Below are 21377 nucleotides of genomic sequence, written 5' to 3' on the forward strand. Positions count from 1 at the left end.
ATACAGTGTGGGGGCTAATGCAGGCGCCATTATACAGTGTGGGGGGCTAATGTGTGCGCCATTATACAGTGTGGGGGGCTAATGCGGACGCCATTATACAGTGTGGGGGGCTAATGTGTGCGCCATTATACAGTGTGGGGGCTAATGCGGACGCCATTATATAATGTGTGGGCTAATGCGGGCAATGTTATACAGTGTGGGGGCTAATGTGTACGCCATTATACAGTGTGGGGGGCTAATGCAGGCGCCATTATATAGTGTGGGGGCTAATGCAGGCAATTTTATACAGTGTTGGGGCTAATGCGGATGCCATTATACAGTGCTGGAGGCTAATGCGGACGCCATTATACAGTGTGGGGGCTAATGCGGGTGCCATTATACAGTGTTGGAGGCTAATGCGGACGCCATTATACAGTGTGGGGGCTAATGCGGGTGCCATTATACAGTGTGGGGGCTAATGCGGACGCCATTATACAGTGTGGGGGCTAATGCGGGTGCCATTATACAGTGTTGGAGGCTAATGCGGACGCCATTATATAGTGTGGGGGCTAATGCGGGTGCCATTATACAGTGTGGGGGCTAATGCGGGTGCCATTATACAGTGTGGGGGCTAATGCGGGTGCCATTATACAGTGTGGGGGCTAATGCGGGTGCCATTATACAGTGTGGGGGCTAATGTGGGTGCCATTATACAGTGTGGGGGCTAATGCGGGTGCCATTATACAGTGTGGGGGCTAATGCGGGCAATGTTATACAGTGTGGGGGCTAATACGGACGCCATTATACAGTGTTGTGGCCATCTCATACAGGGTGGGGGCCTAGTGTGGGGCCATTCAAATGTGGTGTCTTTATTTTATGTGGGCCACTTCAAACACCATTGTCGCATTGTTTTTTTTTCTTATTTCAGCGCTGGATTGGTGCAGCTAATCTAAGTTCTCTGACCCTTGTCTTATACTGACCAGCAGCCGATTTCAGCTGTTCCCGATGCTGCTTCAGTCCCCCACCGTCATCTTCTGACTGCAACTTCTAACTGAACAGAAGTCGGAGCTTATGGTCACAGGCTTTCAATGCAAGTCTGAGATCCTCCTTCTGGCTGTGACTTGCATTGAGAAGTGACTTCTGGATTACCCAGCAAATACTGGAGCATTTTGGCAGGTCATAACATGCAGAAAACCGGCTGAAGTGGCGCCATTAAATGGTGACTTATAAGTATAATACTGGGGCTCTGATAAGTAGCATCACTCCAGTGTTGCAATAAAAAAAATTGCTGGAGTGGTGCTTTATGCAGTTAATGGGTTGACAATTAGTGGACAACTCATTTAAAACTGTCCTATCTTACATGTCGGAGGGTTTGAGAATAAAATACTGATGTCCAAGCTGCATGAGTCTCCAGACCGGTTCCCCTTAGCGTGCCGGTTCCCCTTAGCGTGCCGGTTCCCCACACATTTTCTGAAGCCATGAAGCGGCTGCATTCATTGAGGTGACACTGGCCCTCGCCATTTGTGCTCTCCACTTCCCTTTTGAATGCGATTTTATTTGCTTGGATAAATTGAAATACTAAGAAAGAGGGAAAGCCTGTGAATAATCTTAAGAGTAAGGAATATCTTAATTACCTGAATTCTTTCCTAGAGTAAGAATACCACTGTTCTCTACAAAAATAAATTGTGAAATGACATTTTTGATGGCTTCGCCTCTATCCGCTCTTGCTCAGTGTGAGGCCTAAAGTTGGCCAGTGGGAACCATCAGGTGTTGGGAAATTTGAGCAATTCCAGTGACTGATGTTTGTTCAGGTTCCATTTAGGATGTGTACAGCTCAAAAATTAAGGAATAAGTTTGCAAAACTATATACGTATAAATTTTTTTTCTCATAGGTTTCTGGTGTTGGCTATAACCGATTTGGTGAAGTGACTGTTGATGGCGACGTTATTCATGGCTTCTGTAACACATCAATAAGCAGAGTGGTAGAAGTAAGTGTTGTCCGTGACTGCCAGCCTCTGCTGTGTTGGCAGGCTGATTAATACCGGGCACAGGCTTGACCCACAGACAGATCATCAGCTATATAAATGAAATTAGACTACACTGCAGCTTGTAATTCATTTATCACAATGACCTTCTGTATAGTTAATGTATTATTCATCAGGAATGGCTAGAGGTTGTCTGTTCCCTGACAGGGGGAAGTCTGCGATCTCAGGAGACTTAGTGGATTTCTTAATATAAGATAGGAAGTTGCTATCAAGTAATGGGAGAATATTGAGGAATAATAAATGGAGACTGTATGTTGTGTTGGTCAAAAAATGCCTTTCCTCACATCCTGTCTCCCAAACCTTTTCATTAAGGTTGATCCATGGCTCATGAGAGCAGCCTTCCTGTCGATAGGCTTCTAATTGAGTGTGAGCGGTCCGGGAGGCAAGAACTCTACATCCATGTACTTATACTGTGGTCAATATCTGAGTTTGTTCAGCTTGTTATTTCTTCTGGGTCAATGCAGGCAAGGTTAACATGCTGTGAAAATCGAACTCTGCATGGAAGATGGTGTTCCATCTTGGTTAGAATGGTTAACCCCTTATGACCGCATATGTTTAGGCTATGTGCATACGCTGCGGATCCGCAGCAGTTTTGACGCTGCGAATTCGCAGCAGTTTTCCATGAGTTTACAGTACTATTTAAACCTATAGAAAACAAAATCCGCAGTGCACATGCTGCGGAAAAAAACGCGCGAAAACGCAGCGTTGTTTATTCTTTCAGCATGTCACTACTTTGTGCGGATTCCGCAGCGGTTTATACTGGCTCCTCAATAGGAATCCGCAGGTGTAAATCCACAGGTGGAATCCGCACAAAAACCGTGGTAAATCTGCGGTAAATCCGCAGTGCAGTTTACCTGCGGATTTACAAGTGTGGAAAAATCCGCAGACATCCTACCTACGTATGCACATACCCTTAGTCTCAAAGACCTAGACCTAGTCACATTTCAAGAGTCAGAACCGTTTTCTTTGTAGTTGTACTAGGGCTTGTGTTTTTTTTAATTTTTAAATTTTTTAAATGCCATCATTTTAGTGAAACATTGTATAACTGCAAAAAAAGGGAGCTAAGCATGCGCTCCTGCACCATTGTATTCACCAGTATCTGAGTCCTGGGGATGCAGATACTGGTGAAATTTAGGTGCATGGCGAGGTTGGCCACTATCCAGCCCTTTGGCTGTTCCGGTCTACGGGCTTGACAGGAGCAACCAAAAGGCCATTTGAAGCTGTGAGGTTTCCCAGGTCTGCTTTACTAAACTAATTAAACAGTGCTGTATTGTATAAACTTTCATGGACAACTACCATTCACTTGTGTACATATATAATATATACACTGAGATTCTAGAAGACATTCATGGGATAAGTCTATGACCCACTTTAGTGTCTGTGACTATTTCTGTAAAGTTTCAGAATATACTATAGATGTGTGATTTTTATTTAATTTCTATTTTCACAGGCGGGATGTGTTTGTAATGATGCCGAGATAAGAAATAACACCTTAATGGGCAAGCCGACTGAAGGGGCTCTGATTGCCCTTTCTATGAAGGTAATGGGCTGCAATGACTTTATTGACCGCATGTCTTCAGATCCTGCTCCCCCGGTCTCTGATCCGCCTCCGACAAAAGTTTTTTTTTTTTTACCAGCACAATATATACATTCTATAGTTAAACGTCATTCATCCAATTTTAATGCGTTATGAGTTTTTCCAGTGAACATGGTGTATAGCAAAAGAAGGAACAAACGCCGGGCACAGAATAGAAACCCCCTAACCTTTATTACATGAGATAATCCACTGCCGGACAACCCCTTTTTAATCGGTCCACTCCACAGCACAAAATAAAAAACACAGAATATTTGCCTCCTGGACCAGCGATGTTCTTCCAATCTCAATAACCTAATCAATGCCACCGATACAGCGGTCCAGGGCATAAGGGTTCAGTCTCTTTTTTTTTTTTTTTGTTCTGCGGAGCTGACCTACCGTATATACTCGAGTATAAGCCGAGATTTTCAGCCCACTTTTTTGGGCTGAAAGTCCCCCTCTCTGCTTATACTCGAGTCATACCCAGGGGTCGGAGGGGGAGCGGGGGCTGTCTTAATTATACTCACCTGCTCCTGGCGCGGTCACTGCTCGTCTTTTCCCCGGCGCTGACAGCTTCTTCCGGAGTTCCTGTACTGAGCGGTCACATGGTACCGCTCATTACAGTAATGAATATGTGAATCCACCTCCCAAAGAGGGTGGAGCCGCGTATTCATTACTGTAATGAGAGGTAACTGTGACCGCTCAGTACAGGAAGAAGCTGCCGGCGCTGGGGAACAGACGTGCAGGGACCGTGCCAGGAGCAGGTGAGTGTAACAGGGAGAGGGAGCGCTGCACAATATTCACCTGCTCCTCGTTCTGGCGCCGCTCCGTCTTCAGCAGTGACGCTCAGGTCAGAGGGTGCGGTGACGTGCTTAGTTCGCACCCTGTGCCTGAACGTCAGTGCTGAAGACAGAGCAGCGCCGGAACAAGGAGCAGGTGAATATTGAAAGTGTCGGGGGCCTGAGCGACGGAGAGGTGAGTATGTGATTTTTTTATCGCAGCAACAGCAAATGGGGCAAGTGTCTGTATGGAGCATCTATGGGGCCATAACGTTTGTACAGCACTATATGGGGCAAGTGTCTGTATGGGGCCATAACGTTTGTGCAGCATTATATGGGGCCATAACGTTTGTGCAGCACTGTATGGGGCCATAACGTTTGTGCAGCACTGTGTGGGGCCATAACGTTTGTGCAGCACTGTGTGGGGCCATAACGTTTGTGCAGCACTGTATGGGGCCATAACGTTTGTGCAGCACTGTATGGGGCCATAACGTTTGTGCAGCACTATATGGGGCCATAATGTTTGTGCAGCACTGTGTGGGGCCATAACGTTTGTGCAGCACTGTGTGGGGCAAGTGTCTGTATGGGGCCATAACGTTTGTGCAGCACTGTATGGGGCAAGTGTCTCTATGGGGCCATGATCAACGTTTGTGCAGCACTATATGAGGCAAATATCTTTATGGAGCATCTTATGGGGCCATAATCAACATTTGTGCAGCATTATATTGGGCAAATGTGTCTATGGAGCATCTTATGGGGCCATTATTAACCTTTATGCAGGATTATATGGGGCATATTTTAATATGGAGCATCTTATGGGGCCCATCATAAACTTTATGGAGCATTACATGGGGCTCCTGATTCAATATGGATATTCAAAAACACTTAACCTACTGATGTCTCAATTAATTTTACTTTTATTGGTATCTATTTTTACTTTTGACATTTACAGGTAGCTGCTGCATTTTCCACCCTAGGCTTATACTCGAGTCATTAAGTTTTCTCAGTTTTTTTTTTTGTGGCAAAATTAAGGGGGTCGGCTTATACGCGAGTAAATACGGTATTAGGAATCGGTTGTCCAGTAGTGGAGAGCAGCCTTTAGGTTTAACTTGGCACATACGCTAAATTAACATAGTTTTCATGCTACTCCTGCTGTCTGAATCCAATTATACTTTTTTTTTTCCTTTCTCTCGTATCTATCCCCATTTCCTAAGATCTACGTTTCTTTGGCTGTGTGCCACTTGGAACGCTGAGTGCAGTTTATCTGCCAGACGGTGTAGATACTATAACTAAAAGTATTGATTTAGGTTGGCAGAAAGCAGCCTGGCATATGTGTGCTGTGCCCGATAATGGATGATAAGTAGAATGGGAGCAAAGTGTGCTGACGTGTCCACAAGGTGATCTTGGCAGGTTTCCGTAAATCAGCACAGAACAAATTAGGGAAAGCGCTGACCTTTTTAGTGCAATGTGTTCTCAGGTACTGCAGATACAATTTGGTTTGGAGAAGTTCTATGTCTTGTGTGTCACATTATACTAAATGAAACCTGAAATGTCTACCATTTGTTAGGGAACTGCATTTAGATTTACTAAATTGCAGACTTTGGGGAGTTGTCCTGGTGGTGCAGCACATAATGTAAGTGTGAGCAGTCAGAGGTAACCTTTGGGATCTGTATGTGTAGATCTTACTGAAATGGCTCCTTAGTGGAAGACCACACACTGTTTCTATAAACTAATCGGCCATGACATTAAAACCACCTTGTGTCCCCTTCATGCCAGTGTAACAGCTGTCCTGACAATGCATGAACTCCAGGAGACCACTCACGGCGTTCTGTAGTGTCTGACTGCAAGAAGTTAGCAGCAGATCCTGCAAGACCTTCATGGATCGTGGTGGTTTATCTAGAATTTCCCACAAATGCTCAGAATGAGATCTTGAGAATTTCAAGGCCAAGTCAATAACTTGAACTCTTCATTGCGTTCATCAAGCCATTCCTAGACTTTTTTTGCAGTGTAGTTGGATGCCTTCTACTGATATAGGCCATTGCCATTAGAAAATACCGTTGCCATGAAGGAGTGTACTTGCTCTGCAACAATGTTTAAAACGGAATTGTACGTCCAATTCACTTGCATAAATCAATAACACAGACGATTGTAAGACATTTTGCAAAATATCTTTATTGAAGAATTCTGCTTCCTTCCCCAAATTATCAGGCACTTCTTCCCCTCCGTCCTCTCTCCTGAACTCACAATCCACTGGAAAATTGGGTCAAGTCAATCTTGCTCAGAAGAGATGGACGGCAGGTGTCATGTGATGCCACCCATTATCCTCTATGGAGAAGGGAGGGGAGAGGAGTAGTGATGGGAAGAGAATAGAAAAACCTTGTGCAGAGCTTTGTATCAAGCATTTTACCTCACGTCAGAGCTTAATTCAGATCCACACAGCTAAGCTCTGCTGTACAGTGTCCTCCATGCTGCTGCTGTGTTTGTCTGTGAGCTAAAGAGTGAATGAACAGGCATTCTCCTCGCTGTGTGGACTATGGGAGAAATCTCAGCAGCTCAGCTCCCCGGCTTGTCAGTGGATTGCAAATCACAGATGGCGCATGTAGAAGAGAAAGCGGGATATAAGTCACATAACCAGTAATGGTGGTATTCCTCACGTACACACAGGACACCTTATTCTGAAGTTACTTGAAGGAACAGAGATGAGTTATCCCCCTTTCTTGGGATACTTGATATAACTCACTGATTCTTTGGGGTCCGACTACCGGGACCACCACTGGTCCTCTCTGAATGGAACAGAGCTTGAGCATATGCACTCCCACTCCATATATTCATAATGGAGACAGCACTTTGCTGTTTCTGGAGACCTCATTTAACCCAGTCCCGACGTTTCCGTATACAGTGGAGAAAATAAGTATTTGATACACGGCTAATTTTGCAGGCTTTCCCACTTACAAAGAACGGAGAGGTCTGTAATTTTTATCGTAGGGTACACTTCAAAACAACAGCAAAAATCCATCATTGTATGAATTTTGCACTTTATTGCATGAAATAAGTATTTGATACAGTAGAAAAACAGAACTTAGTTTTTGGTACAGAAACCTTTGTTGCATTTAAAGAGGTCATATATTTTTTGTAGTTCTTGACCAAGTTTTGACACGCTACAGAAAGGATTTTTGCCCACTCCTCCATACAGATGTTCTCCGGATCTTTTGGGTTTTGAGGTGGTTAATGGACAACATTGATTCCGCCCCCTCCAAAGATTTTCTATTGGGTTTAGTGGGTAGGCCACTCCAGGCCCTTGAAATGCTTCTTACGGAGCAAGTCCTTAGTTGCCCTGGCTGTGTGTTTAGGTCATTGTCAAGCTGGAAGACCCAGCCACAACCCATCTTCAATGCTCTTACTGAGAGAAGGTGGTTGTTGGCAAAAATCTTGTGATACGTGACCCCATCCATCCTCCCTTCAATATGGTAGTCATCCTGTCCACTTTGTAGAAAAGTATCACCAAAGTGTTTCCCCCACCATGCTTCACGGTTAGGACGGTGTTTGAGGTTGTACTTCTTTTTCTGCCAAACACGGTAAGGGGAGTTGATACCAAAAAGTTCTATCTTGGTCTCACCTGACCACATGACCTTCTCCCATGCTTTCTCTGGATGATCCAGATGGTCATTGGTGAACTTAAAACGGGCCTGGACATCTGCTGTCGTGAGCAGGGGGACCTTGCGTACCCTGCGGGATTTTAATCCAATACTGTGTAATTTGTTACTGGTAATGTTTGAGACTGTGGTTCCAGCTCTCTTCAGGACACTGACCAGGTCCTCCGTTGTATTTCTGGGCTGACTCCTGACCTTTTTCAGAATCATCCTTACCCACGAGGCAAGATTATTGCATGGAGCCCCAGATCGAGGAAGATTGCAGTCGTCTTGTTTCTTCCATTTTCTAATAATTGTGCCAACAGTTGTTGTCTTCTCGCCAAGCTGCTTGCCTATTGTCATGTAGCCCATCGCAGCCCTGTGCAGGTCTACAATCTTGTTCCTTGTGTCCTTAGACTGCTCTTTAGTCTTGACCATAGTGGAGAGGTTGCAGTGTGATTGATTGTGTGGACAGGTGTTTTTTATATAGGTAACAAGTTCGAACAGGTGCAATTAATACAGGTAATGAGTGTAGAGTAGGAAGGCTTCTTAAAGAAAAACTAACAGGTCTGTGAGAATTCTTTCTGGCTGGTAGGTGATCAAATACTTATTTTATGCAATAAAATTCAATTTAATTCTTTAAAAACAATCATTTTCTGTTTTTTCTATTTAGATTCTGTTTCTCACAGTTGAAGTGTACCTACGATAAAAAGTACAGACCTCTCCACTCTTTGTAGGTGGGAAAAAGGTGCAAAATCGGCAATGTATCAAATACATTTCCACACTGTATATACGGAGTATGTAGGAAACTGGTGTATGGAGCGGCAGGTGATGGCTGTGTGTTACAGCCAAGACCTGCTGTATATATAGTGGAAACCATCAGTAAGTGGACCGGGGATTGGTACAAACCCTTAAAGTAGGTGGTCAGAGTAACATCCACATAAGTGCCGGAATTAATGTTTCCCGTTGGAGCATTATCCGTAGCCTGACTGCCTCTGCTGACATGTCTTCCTCTCATATTGTGTGCTGCTTTTACCTGGTCTCCAGGTAGTAGACACTCGTACACCAGCCATCCTGATATTCCTCAGACCAGGCCACCTTCTCCCAGACCTCCATGGTCCAGCTCCAATGCTCATCATCTTCTTGTTGCTTTTTTCTATTAGTTTTCCGCAGTTTGTGCTGCAGTAACCTTTCCATAGGATCACACCCGATGGACTAGACTTTGCTGCCCAACAGCCTAGCTTGGCCATCCATGCCCTGACACTTGTTAGCCAGGTGTCCTATATTGGGCCCTTTTTGATGGGTGTTAGCCACTGCATACCAAGAACATCCCTATGACCTATAGGTGTAGAGATGCTCTGAACATTCGTCCATCATAATCCTAGTTTGTCAGTTTGGATCATTACTTTTTCCTATTTTCCTGCTTCCAATGTCAAGAACTGTTCACCTGCTGCCTAATATACCGCACCCCTTGATAAGTTGTCATTTGTCATGAGAATCCGGAGCATTATTACATTTCCCTAACAGTATCTCTAATGTTATTATTATTATTATTATTTATTGTTATAGCGCCATTTATTCCATGGCGCTTTACATGTGAGGAGGGGTATACATAATGAAAACAAGTACAATAATCTTAAACAATACAAGTCATAACTGGTACAGGAGGAATGAGGACCCTGCCCGCGAGGGCTCACAATCTACAAGGGATGGGTGAGAATACAGTAGGTGAGGGTAGAGATGGTCATGCAGCGGTTTGGTCGATCGGTGGTAGCTGCAGGTTGTAGGCTTGTCTGAAGAGGTGGGTCTTCAGGTTCTTTTTGAAGGTTTCGATGGTAGGCGAGAGTCTGTTATGGCTGAGAAGTGTGTTGTAGTCCTCGTCCTTAAAACTGCACTACTGCACATGGTGGTGTCATGACGACCTCGCTGCAGCCAGTCATTAAACTCAACGTCTTGTGCTCACTGAGCTCAGTGATTGGCTGCAGCTGACAAGGCGTTAAACTGCAGGCTAACAGATACTGAGAGCAGCAGTGATACTCCTCGCTGGACCCGGGGAGGGTGAGGAGTGCTTTTTTTTTTGCATTTCTTTTACAACTGACTGAGCATTGCCAAAAGGTTTCTGACCGTGGACAACCCTTGATCCATCATTATAATATAACTAAATGGTGGCCCGATTCTAACGCATCGGGTATTCTAGAATATGCATGTCCACGTAGTATATTGCCCAGCCACGTAGTATATTGCCCAGCCACGTAGTATATTGCCCAGCCACGTAGTATATCGCCCAGCCACGTAGTATATCGCCCAGCCACGTAGTATATCGCCCAGCCACGTAGTATATCGCCCAGCCACGTAGTATATCGCCCAGCCACGTAGTATATCGCCCAGCCACGTAGTATATCGCCCAGCCACGTAGTATATCGCCCAGCCACGTAGTATATCGCCCAGCCACGTAGTATATCGCCCAGCCACGTAGTATATCGCCCAGCCACGTAGTATATCGCCCAGCCACGTAGTATATCGCCCAGCCACGTAGTATATCGCCCAGCCACGTAGTATACAGCGCCCAGCGACGTAGTATACAGCGCCCAGCCACGTAGTATACAGCGCCCAGCGACGTAGTATACAGCGCCCAGCCACGTAGTATACAGCGCCCAGCCACGTAGTATACAGCGCCCAGCCACGTAGTATACAGCGCCCAGCCACGTAGTATACAGCGCCCAGCCACGTAGTATACAGCGCCCAGCCACGTAGTATACAGCGCCCAGCCACGTAGTATACAGCGCCCAGCCACGTAGTATACAGCGCCCAGCCACGTAGTATACAGCGCCCAGCCACGTAGTATACAGCGCCCAGCCACGTAGTATACAGCGCCCAGCCACGTAGTATACAGCGCCCAGCCACGTAGTATACAGCGCCCAGCCACGTAGTATACAGCGCCCAGCCACGTAGTATACAGCGCCCAGCCACGTAGTATACAGCGCCCAGCCACGTAGTATACAGCGCCCAGCCACGTAGTATACAGCGCCCAGCCACGTAGTATACAGCGCCCAGCCACGTAGTATACAGCGCCCAGCCACGTAGTATACAGCGCCCAGCCACGTAGTATACAGCGCCCAGCCACGTAGTATACAGCGCCCAGCCACGTAGTATACAGCGCCCAGCCACGTAGTATACAGCGCCCAGCCACGTAGTATACAGCGCCCAGCCACGTAGTATACAGCGCCCAGCCACGTAGTATACAGCCCAGCCAGGTTTGTCACATTTTAAAAAATAAAAAATAAACATATACTCACCTTTCTGAGGGCCCCTTGTAGTCCACGGCAGCTTCCGCTCCCAGGGTTGGTATGAGCGCAGGACCTGTGATGACGTCGTGGTCACATGACTGTGACGTCATGGCAGGTCTTTCTAGCGCAGGGCCTGTGATGACGTCGCGGTCACATGACCGTAACGTCATGGCAGGTCCTTCTGCCATACCATCTTTGCCACTGGAAAGTGCAGCGGAAGATGGCGGCCGGCGGGAGCGGCTCAGCGGACTACGGAGGTTGAGTATAACAGGTTTATTTTTTTTAAAATTATTTTTAACATTACATTTTTTACTATTGATGCCACATAGGCAGCGTCAATAGTAAAAAGTTGGGGACACACAGGGTTAATAGCGGCGGTAACTGAGTGCGTTACCCGCGGCATAACGCTGTCCGTTACAGCCGGCATTAACCCTGTGTTAGCGGTGACCGGAGGGGAGTATGCGGGCGACAGGCATTGACTGCGGGGAGTAAGGAGCGGCCATTTTCTTCCGGACTGTGCGCGTCGCTGATTGGTCGCGGCAGCCATGACAGGCAGCTGGCGAGACCAATCAGCGAATGAATAACCGTGACAAAAGGACAGACAGACAGACGGAAGTGACCCTTAGACAATTCTATAGTAGATATTGTATTTTCTTTTTCTTTTTATAATCAGAAAATTACTGGTACTAGAGGGGAAGAAAACATAACCATTAAAAGGGTTGTCTGCAACTAGCAGATTATACTTCTTATAGAAATCAGATCAATGGGGGTCCGTCACCAGGCTTGATCAGCGGTTATCTAGTCTGGTGGCCCCCAGCTGTAAAGATACCGCAGCTCCGTACATTGTTGATGGGCCGCTCCAGGTTCTGCACCTCATCTCCCATTCACCAGGCTGATTGTACTTGTTTCCAGCTGTTGTCTGCTAAGGTGGTGATTGCCACCTAGTGGCCAGTGGAATAAATGTTTGTTTTTTTTATAGTAGTATTCCTGTGCAAAACAAACGTTTTTGTTTTTCTTTTTCATGTGTTATAACTTTCCAGTGTCAGCCTCGTATTAAAGTACTATTCTAACATGTACTACGCCATACTATTGTGTACAAGACTCCTCCTGTTTGGCTACCAGATACAACCACTGGCCTGAATATTTAGTTTTTTTTTTTTTTGCCATGGCTACTGTACAGATTACCATTTTTATACAGAATTGACCGTTTTATGTATTTAAAGGTTATAGGTTGTGCAAGGTTTAACTGATATATATATATATATATATATATATATATATATATATATATATATATATATATATATATATATATATTCATAATTTTATTTTTTTTCTCTCTACCTACTTACATACATACCACGCCTATTGGAAAGCTGTGTCGGGTACAGGCAAAATGAGTCTCAGACCTGCTAGGCAATATCTATGCCAAGCATGAACTTAACGCGTTTGTTTGTATTGTGGCCATTGGAATAACTAAGGCTTTATTTGTAGATGGGCCTCGAGGGGCTTCGGCATGACTATATCCGGAAGGCAGAATACCCCTTCAGCTCGGAACAAAAGTGGATGGCTGTGAAATGTGTGCACAGAACTCAGCAGGTACGTGGCTATTTCCCAGCAGAAGTGCCTCTAACTAAAGCAGTAGTGACTACAAAGGCATAAAGGGACAGGTCTACGCTACTTAAAGGGGTTGTCCATGCATCTAATATAGATGACCTATTCCATTGAATAGGACCTAATACACAGCGCTCTTCAGCGGCCCCTGATTGGTGGTGCAGCCTCGTGTCGGCCCCCCAGCGATATAATAGCAATGACCTATCCTCATGAAGGGTCATCAGTATTGGATGTCTGGATAGAAACACCATTTAATATATTTTAAAAATAAAAAAAAAATTGTTCAGCAGCGTTTTACTGTCATCGCTTCCAGGATAAGGCTGAGATTTGCTATATGAAAGGGGCCTACGAGCAAGTGGTTCGGTACTGCACAACTTACAACAGCAAGGGCCACAATTTACCGCTCACTCAGCAGCAAAAAGAGCTGTGCCATCAGGAGACGGCGTACATGGGCACGGCAGGCCTGCGAGGTAAGGAGTTCTCACCGCAACAGTTTTCTTCTTTAAAAAAAAAGAGAAAAAAAGAAAATGGTGAAGATGAAATTGTCTAAAAGAAAAGCGCTGTCACTCATAGCAATCTCACAGAAGAGATTTCTGAGAACGACTAACAATGTGCTCGGCTACAACGCTCACACTCCATTTCTGGCCTCCATTTATTGCATATGCCCCAAACAGCTGCTGACAGGACACGTTTCATTGTAGGGTGGGATGCGGATGGAACAGTGGCATCAAGCTTACAAATACCTTATCGGCGAGTTATGATGTGTCATTTAAAAGGACACTAATGGCCTGTAGGTAACGGATGCTGCTGTTAGGCGTCAATCACACACATGCCACCATGTCATCCCTCATACAGCATGAAAGCCATGACTTATACATTTGATGGATGTACACATGTACACTTTTCAGTACACAGATTTGATAGCTAGTGAGAGGCCATCCAGACACTCCTTTCACCTCCCAAGTGGCTGGAGTTTTGTGGAAATGCTTAGCATGGCCGGCGAGAGGTTTCTCTATGTACACTCTACATGTGAACTGGCCCTTAGACACTTTTTAAAATCTCCCCTTTCTACAATTATTCTAGTAGATCTTTAGTCAGATCTGATGCAACTTTGTGTATAGTGTTGATGACAGTATGCCACTACTTCGTATCTACAGCTTTTCTGACATCCTGCATGTTCTCCATGGTAACAGACTACAAACAAAAGCTATGTAGTCAGATGCCATATTCATGGTGTCTCCCATCTGTCCCCTACTTCTTGATCTACCTTCTATTTTTTTTTTTCTTTTAGTAGTTTGAGAGAGATGGGATCCTTTGACTGTGAGATCAAAAAGCAAAGATTGTTTATATAGTCTATAACCATAAAGACACACTGGTTTGCAGAGATGCTGTAGACTGAGGTTATCCAAGACGCTTCAGTTTTTTTTTTACTACAGGCCTAAGAAGTAACAGGCAGCTGGTTACTAACTACCTACCTGTTGGGCCTGTGCTGATCTCTGCCAGCTCAGGGCGGTCCCAGACCACTCTTGCCAGCGATTCAGCTGCTTCCGCTGACGTCACATCAACAGAGCAGCAGCTTCTCTTCTGTGCTGCTTTTTAGACTGGGCGAGACTGCAAATGTCCTGTGGATTGACGGCTGGCTCCCTTCTGCATAACTGTGGGATGCCAGCTGTCAATGTTCATCACACCAGCAGTCACGCCCCGTTGAAAGAGCAGCCCAGAAGAAGAAAAGCAGTTTTGTTGATGTGGGGCAGCTGAATCGCCTGCAGGATTGGACAGTCACCACTCTGACCCGGCACCTGTTACGGTAGTTTTTATGCCATAGTTAAGAAAAAAAAAATATATAAAACAGTCATGGATAACGCCTTTTTAAGATGGTGGGATATTTTTTAATAAGGACTACGGTATTTATAAAGCTTTTGTCTCAATCTTTTCCCTAACATTCTTCACTCGTATCTTACCTTGCAGTTATTGCACTGGCATCTGGTCCAGAGTTGGGACAGCTTACATTTTTGGGCTTGGTGGGAATAATCGACCCTCCTCGAACTGGTGTAAAGGAAGCGGTCACTACCCTTATTCGCTCCGGTGTCGCAATTAAGATGATCACTGGTGATTCGCAAGAAACGGCCGTGGCCATTGGTATGAAAATAAACTATGTGGATACTGTGAAATATTGCCACTTGGCTCCGTCTGCAGTCTGATTCCTTCCATAGATGTCCCCCGGGTAGTAGTAATATTAAGGTGCCGGCTGGCTGTTGTGGAGATATGTTAAGTGGAATAATTTTCTGGAAGCTCCCTCTTGCATTAAGTGCTTTTACATCGCTTGACTCGCCAAGGTCGATTGGCCTGGTAAAGTATATACAATAAAATGAGCATTTCTCACAGAAAGCGATCTCTGCTTCACTCACTTTCCACTTGAATTATCAAGCGCATTTTTCTCATTAAAACTCCATTTTACTTTAGTGGATTAAATGGCTTATCCCTCCCGGCCTGCCTCTTAAAATGCTGGTAGCATTATTGACCCTTTCATCTACTGATGGAGCCTCATGGACCCGTCACATTGCTGGATTCATTCCGTCCTGCGCGATTCCTGATTTGTTTGGCTTGCAGACAAATGTTGGTTAATTCATTACCACAGGACGTCTGTCTATAGGCTGTCTGTAGGTCTGGCAGTAAAAAACTCTGCAAGCCTGTTGGCTATATGTTGTTGGAAATGATAGAATGGATGGTATGTCTGTCTGCCAATATAAAACACCAGCCTTGAAGGGGTTGTCCATTTCTTAAGAAGTTTACGGCCATTTACTCAGTTACTTGTAAAAGAAAAATGCGAATTGAGCTTTACTTGCCCTCCCGGGGTCAGCGCTGTTTCCAGCTGCATTGGTGCCATCACTGACCGCTCAGCAGCTCGCGCCTTTTGCACAGTGAATGGCTGCAGCTCTGGCGACTTGATGGCACCGCTGCAGCTAAACAAAGAACGGGGCAGCAGCAACGACACAGCGCTGGTCTTTGGGAGGGTAAGTAAAGCTTTAGTTTATTTTTTAACAGGAGGAAATGGCCAAATGTTTCTTGAAAGCGGGCAACCTCTTTTTAGGGGGATTTTCTGAATTCCTTCCTATTACTAACCTATGACATATTCCTTTTTAAAAAGAATACATAGAAAGTCTCTTTCTGAATCCCTTCCATGGCCTGATTGGCCAGGAGGCACCGCATAGTCATGGCCACTTCATTATTCATGACCAGAACTGTGGTCCAAACCACCCGTTGCTCCTTGGCCAACAGAGCACAATCTGGAAATCTGTTGAAATCTAAAGCACTATTAATCTTCTGTATAACACTTTTTTGATGTTTCTCATGGTGGCGGCCCTATACTTATTCCTCTACACAGCTAGTCGTCTTGGCTTCTATTCCAACGGCCTGCAGTCTCTTTCTGGAGAGGAGGTGGATACAATGGACATTCAGCAGCTCTCCCAGATGGTACCAAAGGTCCGTAAGCCTTCATTGTGATTCTGTTGTAAGATGTTTTCCCACATTACACGAGATCTAGAATTCTGTTCTATATATCTGTGTTTTTTTTTCTCCCTTTTTGTATTTCATTGTGTAATCAGTTCCATTTTAATTATATATTCAAGGTATCCGTGTTTTACCGAGCAAGTCCAAGGCACAAGTTGAAAATAGTAAAGGTAAGTTGGTGTCATTCAATGCATATTTCGGTGATTTGCCTACAGAAGACTGACTCACATGTGGCCGAATATTTTTTGTAAAGCACAGATGTGCGGTATTTCACTATGTGAGTGACTTTTTTTTTTTTTTTTTAACCAGGCGTGTTTCTGTAAAAATCCAATATCTCATAATCTGGCCCATGTTCTAAAAAAAAATTTGTTGTTACTCTATGTAAAACAAGCAGCCCTCACACAACTGCATAGACTGAAAAATGTTACAAGTCCGAAAATGGCAACAAAAGCAAAAAACTTTGTTTATTTTTTTTCCTTTACAAATTTAATTTTGTTTTTCTTCCCCCTAATTTTTTTGTTTTTTAAATATTCATGTTCGATATTTTCGTAATCGTACTGCCGTAGAAAATCATATTGCAATTTTTCTGTATAGTCAGTACTGTAAATAGAAAATCTAAAAATTGTGGAATTGCACTTTTTCCTGCACTTAAAAATTTTTTCCCACTTTCCATTACGTCACGTGATGAAATGAATGGTCTCATTCAAAAGTACAAATTGTCCTGCAACAAATAAGCCCTCATATGGCTGTATCAATGGAAACCTGAAGAAGTTGTCACTCTTGGAAGAAGGGAGAGGAAAATCTAAAGTGCAAAAAAAAAAAAATGGCAATGTCGGGAAGGGGTTAATTGTATGTTACTGGTCACTGCTGTAGTCTATCATAGGGACATGTTTTCCATAACCATAATGCTGGGGTCACACTTGCGAGTGCAATGCGAGAAACTTGCGCATCAATACCCGGCACTGCGCCGGCACTCGGGACCGGAGAGTGTGGTTGCATGTATTTCTATGCAGATGAATGCTCCGGTCCCAAGTGCCGGCGGCAGTGCCGGGTATTGATGCGAGATACTCGCACGAGTTTCTCACATTACCCTTGCAGATGTGTCCCCGGCCTAAGTTAGGTCATCAGTATCAGATGGGTGGGGGTGCAACACCTGACACACTTGCCAGTCACAAGTTTGTACCTCTGGTGGCGACCTGATGGAAACATTGAACGCGGCTGCACTGTGCTGCTCTGTTCAGTGTGTGGTAGCTGCAGCTGGGTGCTGCGGATCAGCTCCGAGCATTGATCGGTGGAGGTGTCAGGTGGTGGACCTTCACTGCTCCGATACTGATGACCTATACTGAGGATGGATCATCAGGCACAAATGCCCAAGGAACCAATTTAAGGTCAATAATCAATGTCTGTGAAATTCTGTTTGTATTCTTCAGAGCTTGCAGAACATTGGTGCCGTTGTAGCAATGACAGGAGATGGTGTGAATGACGCCGTTGCCTTGAAAGCTGCTGACATTGGTGTTGCCATGGGCAAGACTGGAACGGATGTTTGTAAAGAGGCAGCGGACATGATCCTGGTGGAGGATGATTTTCATACAATTATGTGAGTCCTGTGTCTCCATTCTGAAAATTCTTGGAAAATTGACCATTTGGCGATTCCTTAATTTTTAATGCTTAATATATATTTTTCAATTGGTTTTACTTGCTTTGATTGCACATATATAATGTACGTATTGTAGATTGCAGTTATATCTAGAGCATTGTATTATCTGAATGTGCTGGCGTCACATATTTATATCATCCTGTATCTATTATCCCTTTATTATCCGATACCACAAGAATAGTGGTTATTCGTTACTGACGCTCTAGACTTTCAATTCAGCTACTGCAAAATATGTAATCTAGTTAACGATGTATAAAATCTACCTGAAAATTCTGGATGACATGACTCTGACCGAGCTGCCTGCCAGGATTCATTACTCCTAAGTACTGTATGTCATTACTGACGTGTCCTTCAGCCCATCATTGAGACATTTTCATTTGCACTTTACTTTATCATCAACAGAGACTAAACAGGATGTGAAATGATTTCTATTTCAGGTCCGCAATTGAAGAGGGGAAAGGAATCTACAACAACATTAAAAATTTTGTTCGCTTCCAGCTTAGCACGTAAGTTGCACAAGCTCTGGGGAGAGTAACGTTATCCATGATAAGTGTAAGGTAGTAAACCACAGGCTAAAGGAATAGGTATCCAGTAGTGATGAACAATCATGCACGGATAAGGTGTTATCCAAGCATGCTCGTGTGCCAAGTGTCTTCAGCGTGCTCAAAAAATGTTTGACAGCTGCATCACATGCAGGGATTGCTGGTTTGTTAAGCATGTGTTGAAGTTGTTGAACAGCCGCAGGGACTCGAACATATTTTTCGAGCACGCCGAAGACACTGTTAGCACACGAGCATGCTCAGATAACACCTTATCCGAGTACGTTCTCTCATCACTAGCCAAATATAGGGATCAAACCAGTCATCTTTATTCAGTACAGCTGAAAAAGGATCTTTCACCAGTTTGAGCATCTTGAACTGGCCACATCATGGGATAGTGGCTGCAGTGCTGAATAAAATGTGTTTATTTTTAATTTCTCATCCCTGTTGCAGAGATATTGACTTGTAAACTTTTTGGTTGTAATATGTGATAAGCTCATCAGGGCGTTGCCCGAGATTTGTCTGTGGGGGGGGGGAGTGTACTTTGTCATCTGAATGACTTTGACCATTCACAAACAGGAGGACTCATGCAGGGGAAAATGAACATGCCCTGAGAAGATCATAAGAAAAGACTTAGTCTGATGAGATGTAATGATAGCCGAGCCTGACCTCTGCAGCTACTGTATGGTATAAATCAGATGTGAGTATGATTAAAAACACTTCTAGATCTTCTCTCACGATAGTGTGTGGGGAGAAGCTGAGCTGCAGCAGGAGAGTTGCAGAAGTGTTTGTAATCACACTCCACTCGACTGTTTTTTCCCTTCCCCATTCTGACTGCATGAGAAGAGATCTGGAAGTATTTGTAATTTTGCTCAGCATTGCTCTATACTACACAATAGCTGCAGAGGTCAGTGCTGAGGGCAGGACTGTCTGCCATTATATGTCTCACAGTTGAAAGCATGTTCCTCTGACCTACTGGAGGCATGTCTACCACCCCTCCACATGACGCCTCCTGCTTGAGTGGTCAACATCCTGCACTTAAAGGGAACCTGTCAGGTTCCCCGTGCCCCCAGAACCACCAGCAGTTGTCTGCATATCCAAATCCGCTGCCTAACAGTCACTTTTATTACATTAAGCACACAGATCTTTAGAAAAAGTATTTCTAAAGTCTGTGTATGATATGTAAATGAACCCTCTGATTATTCGATGGGGCGTTAGTTTCCCCAGGCTAGTGGGCCCACGTAGCATGTTATCATGTTCCTGAGGGCGAGATAACATGACTTTTAATTGCTGGTTTTGGCGTCCGCGCTATATAAACCTCGCGGCTGTGCACGTTTTCTTTCCCTCACTACATTGAGCCTCTGAAGCCGGGTGGACACATCCTGGCCTCAGAGGCGCACTGCGCATGATCAGAGGTGCCGGGGACTTTTTGCGAGCAGTGTATATGGTAGCTTTGGATTGCCAGTAGTGGAACTGAAAGCTGCAGTTTGGACCCACCGTAGCTTTTTTTGGTTTAGATTTGATTTTGTATTTTAAACATTGTGCTCCTCAGTAGGTAATAAAGACCTTTTGGGGACATAACATTATTTTGTTTTAGTTTTAGTCCGGAGATACTTTAGAGCCACTCGGGGTCTGCTAGGAACCAGCGGATCCTGCAGCGTTTTGTAAAGAGTAATGGCGGCTTCATTATCTGCACACACAACTTCATCATTGTCGCTCCAGTGCCGCTGCAGACTCTAAGGATGATTAAGAACATCTCTGTAGAACCCTGTAAATATAAATCCACACTTGGGTTACACAATTCATTCTCACTTGTAGCAATTCACACAAAGCGATGCTGTTATATGCTTATGTCACGTGCCTACACGCTAATGTAAGAGTGAAGCAAAACTGTGGCCACTTTAGTCAAGAATGCAACTTCCCTGCGTGCCCGTGGTCTCTGTGATGTTCAAAAACCACCTCGCCCACTAAAAATGCCACCTATTATCAAATGAATACAGGAGTGGTCTCCAACTTCTTAAATGAGTAAAATTACAAAGAGATTGTAAAAACAAGTAACTATCAAAACTCTCTCGGTTCTTTAGAAGGGACACACAGTTTCAATCTTGTAGCCCATCTGGTAATAAAGGAGTGCAGAGCTTAGAAGCTCTTTGCTAATGAGCTTGTAAGTGCTGCTCAGAAGCTGGCCAGATCCAGCTCGAGTCAGTGCCCTGCGCCCCTCCAAGAAGTAAGAGCTACCCTCTTGCCGCATGGGAGAGTGCGCCGTTCAGACCAGTGCGTGACCATGCCGAACGGAACTGTCAAGCTTACAATGACTGTTGAAACCAAGTATAGGCGCTCAGGACTCCATGGCGGGGCCAAACATTTAAATATGCCTTACAACCTGTTCGGTTTCCATCTATTCCCACCCGTTTCTGCCCTTGTGATGCCAGAGCTTTCAGTCAAAGAAGGGGGTGTTGATGGAGGTACAACAAGCAGGTGTGAAGTTATATATAAATGATGAATGTTCCCACCATGAATCACTGAGCAGCGGGACTTGGTTTGAACAGTCATTGTGTTCTGGTAGTCCCTTTAAAGAGCGCACCGCCACCTGGTAGGAACCCAGGAGACAAGAACTGATTAGATGTCTCCTGTAAGACAGGAAATCATGCACTCTAGACTCGATAGCCATGGAGAAAGTTAACGTCCTGTACATTTACAGAGATGGAAAGGAAAATCAAACATGCAGATTCTGCACATTCCTGACAGCACTACATTAAGATAAC

General features: G+C 44.6%; 1 protein-coding gene across 3 annotated transcripts in view; it reads left to right on the forward strand.

The window, feature by feature from the left end:
• The window catches only part of ATP2C1 (ATPase secretory pathway Ca2+ transporting 1), a 227215-nt gene that overhangs the window by 184100 nt on the left and 21738 nt on the right, over positions 1–21377 (forward strand). For all 3 annotated transcript variants that reach the window (XM_069730072.1, XM_069730071.1, XM_069730070.1), the window contains 9 exons: positions 1872–1967; positions 3475–3564; positions 12787–12891; positions 13220–13376; positions 14875–15045; positions 16292–16389; positions 16536–16586; positions 17847–18013; positions 18511–18579. In XM_069730072.1, coding sequence (XP_069586173.1) covers positions 1872–1967; positions 3475–3564; positions 12787–12891; positions 13220–13376; positions 14875–15045; positions 16292–16389; positions 16536–16586; positions 17847–18013; positions 18511–18579 — 1004 coding nt within the window. The remainder of the gene's footprint in view (positions 1–1871; positions 1968–3474; positions 3565–12786; positions 12892–13219; positions 13377–14874; positions 15046–16291; positions 16390–16535; positions 16587–17846; positions 18014–18510; positions 18580–21377) is intronic.

Source organism: Ranitomeya imitator, chromosome 6 (assembly GCF_032444005.1).
Source record: "Ranitomeya imitator isolate aRanImi1 chromosome 6, aRanImi1.pri, whole genome shotgun sequence".
NCBI lineage: Eukaryota > Metazoa > Chordata > Amphibia > Anura > Dendrobatidae > Ranitomeya > Ranitomeya imitator.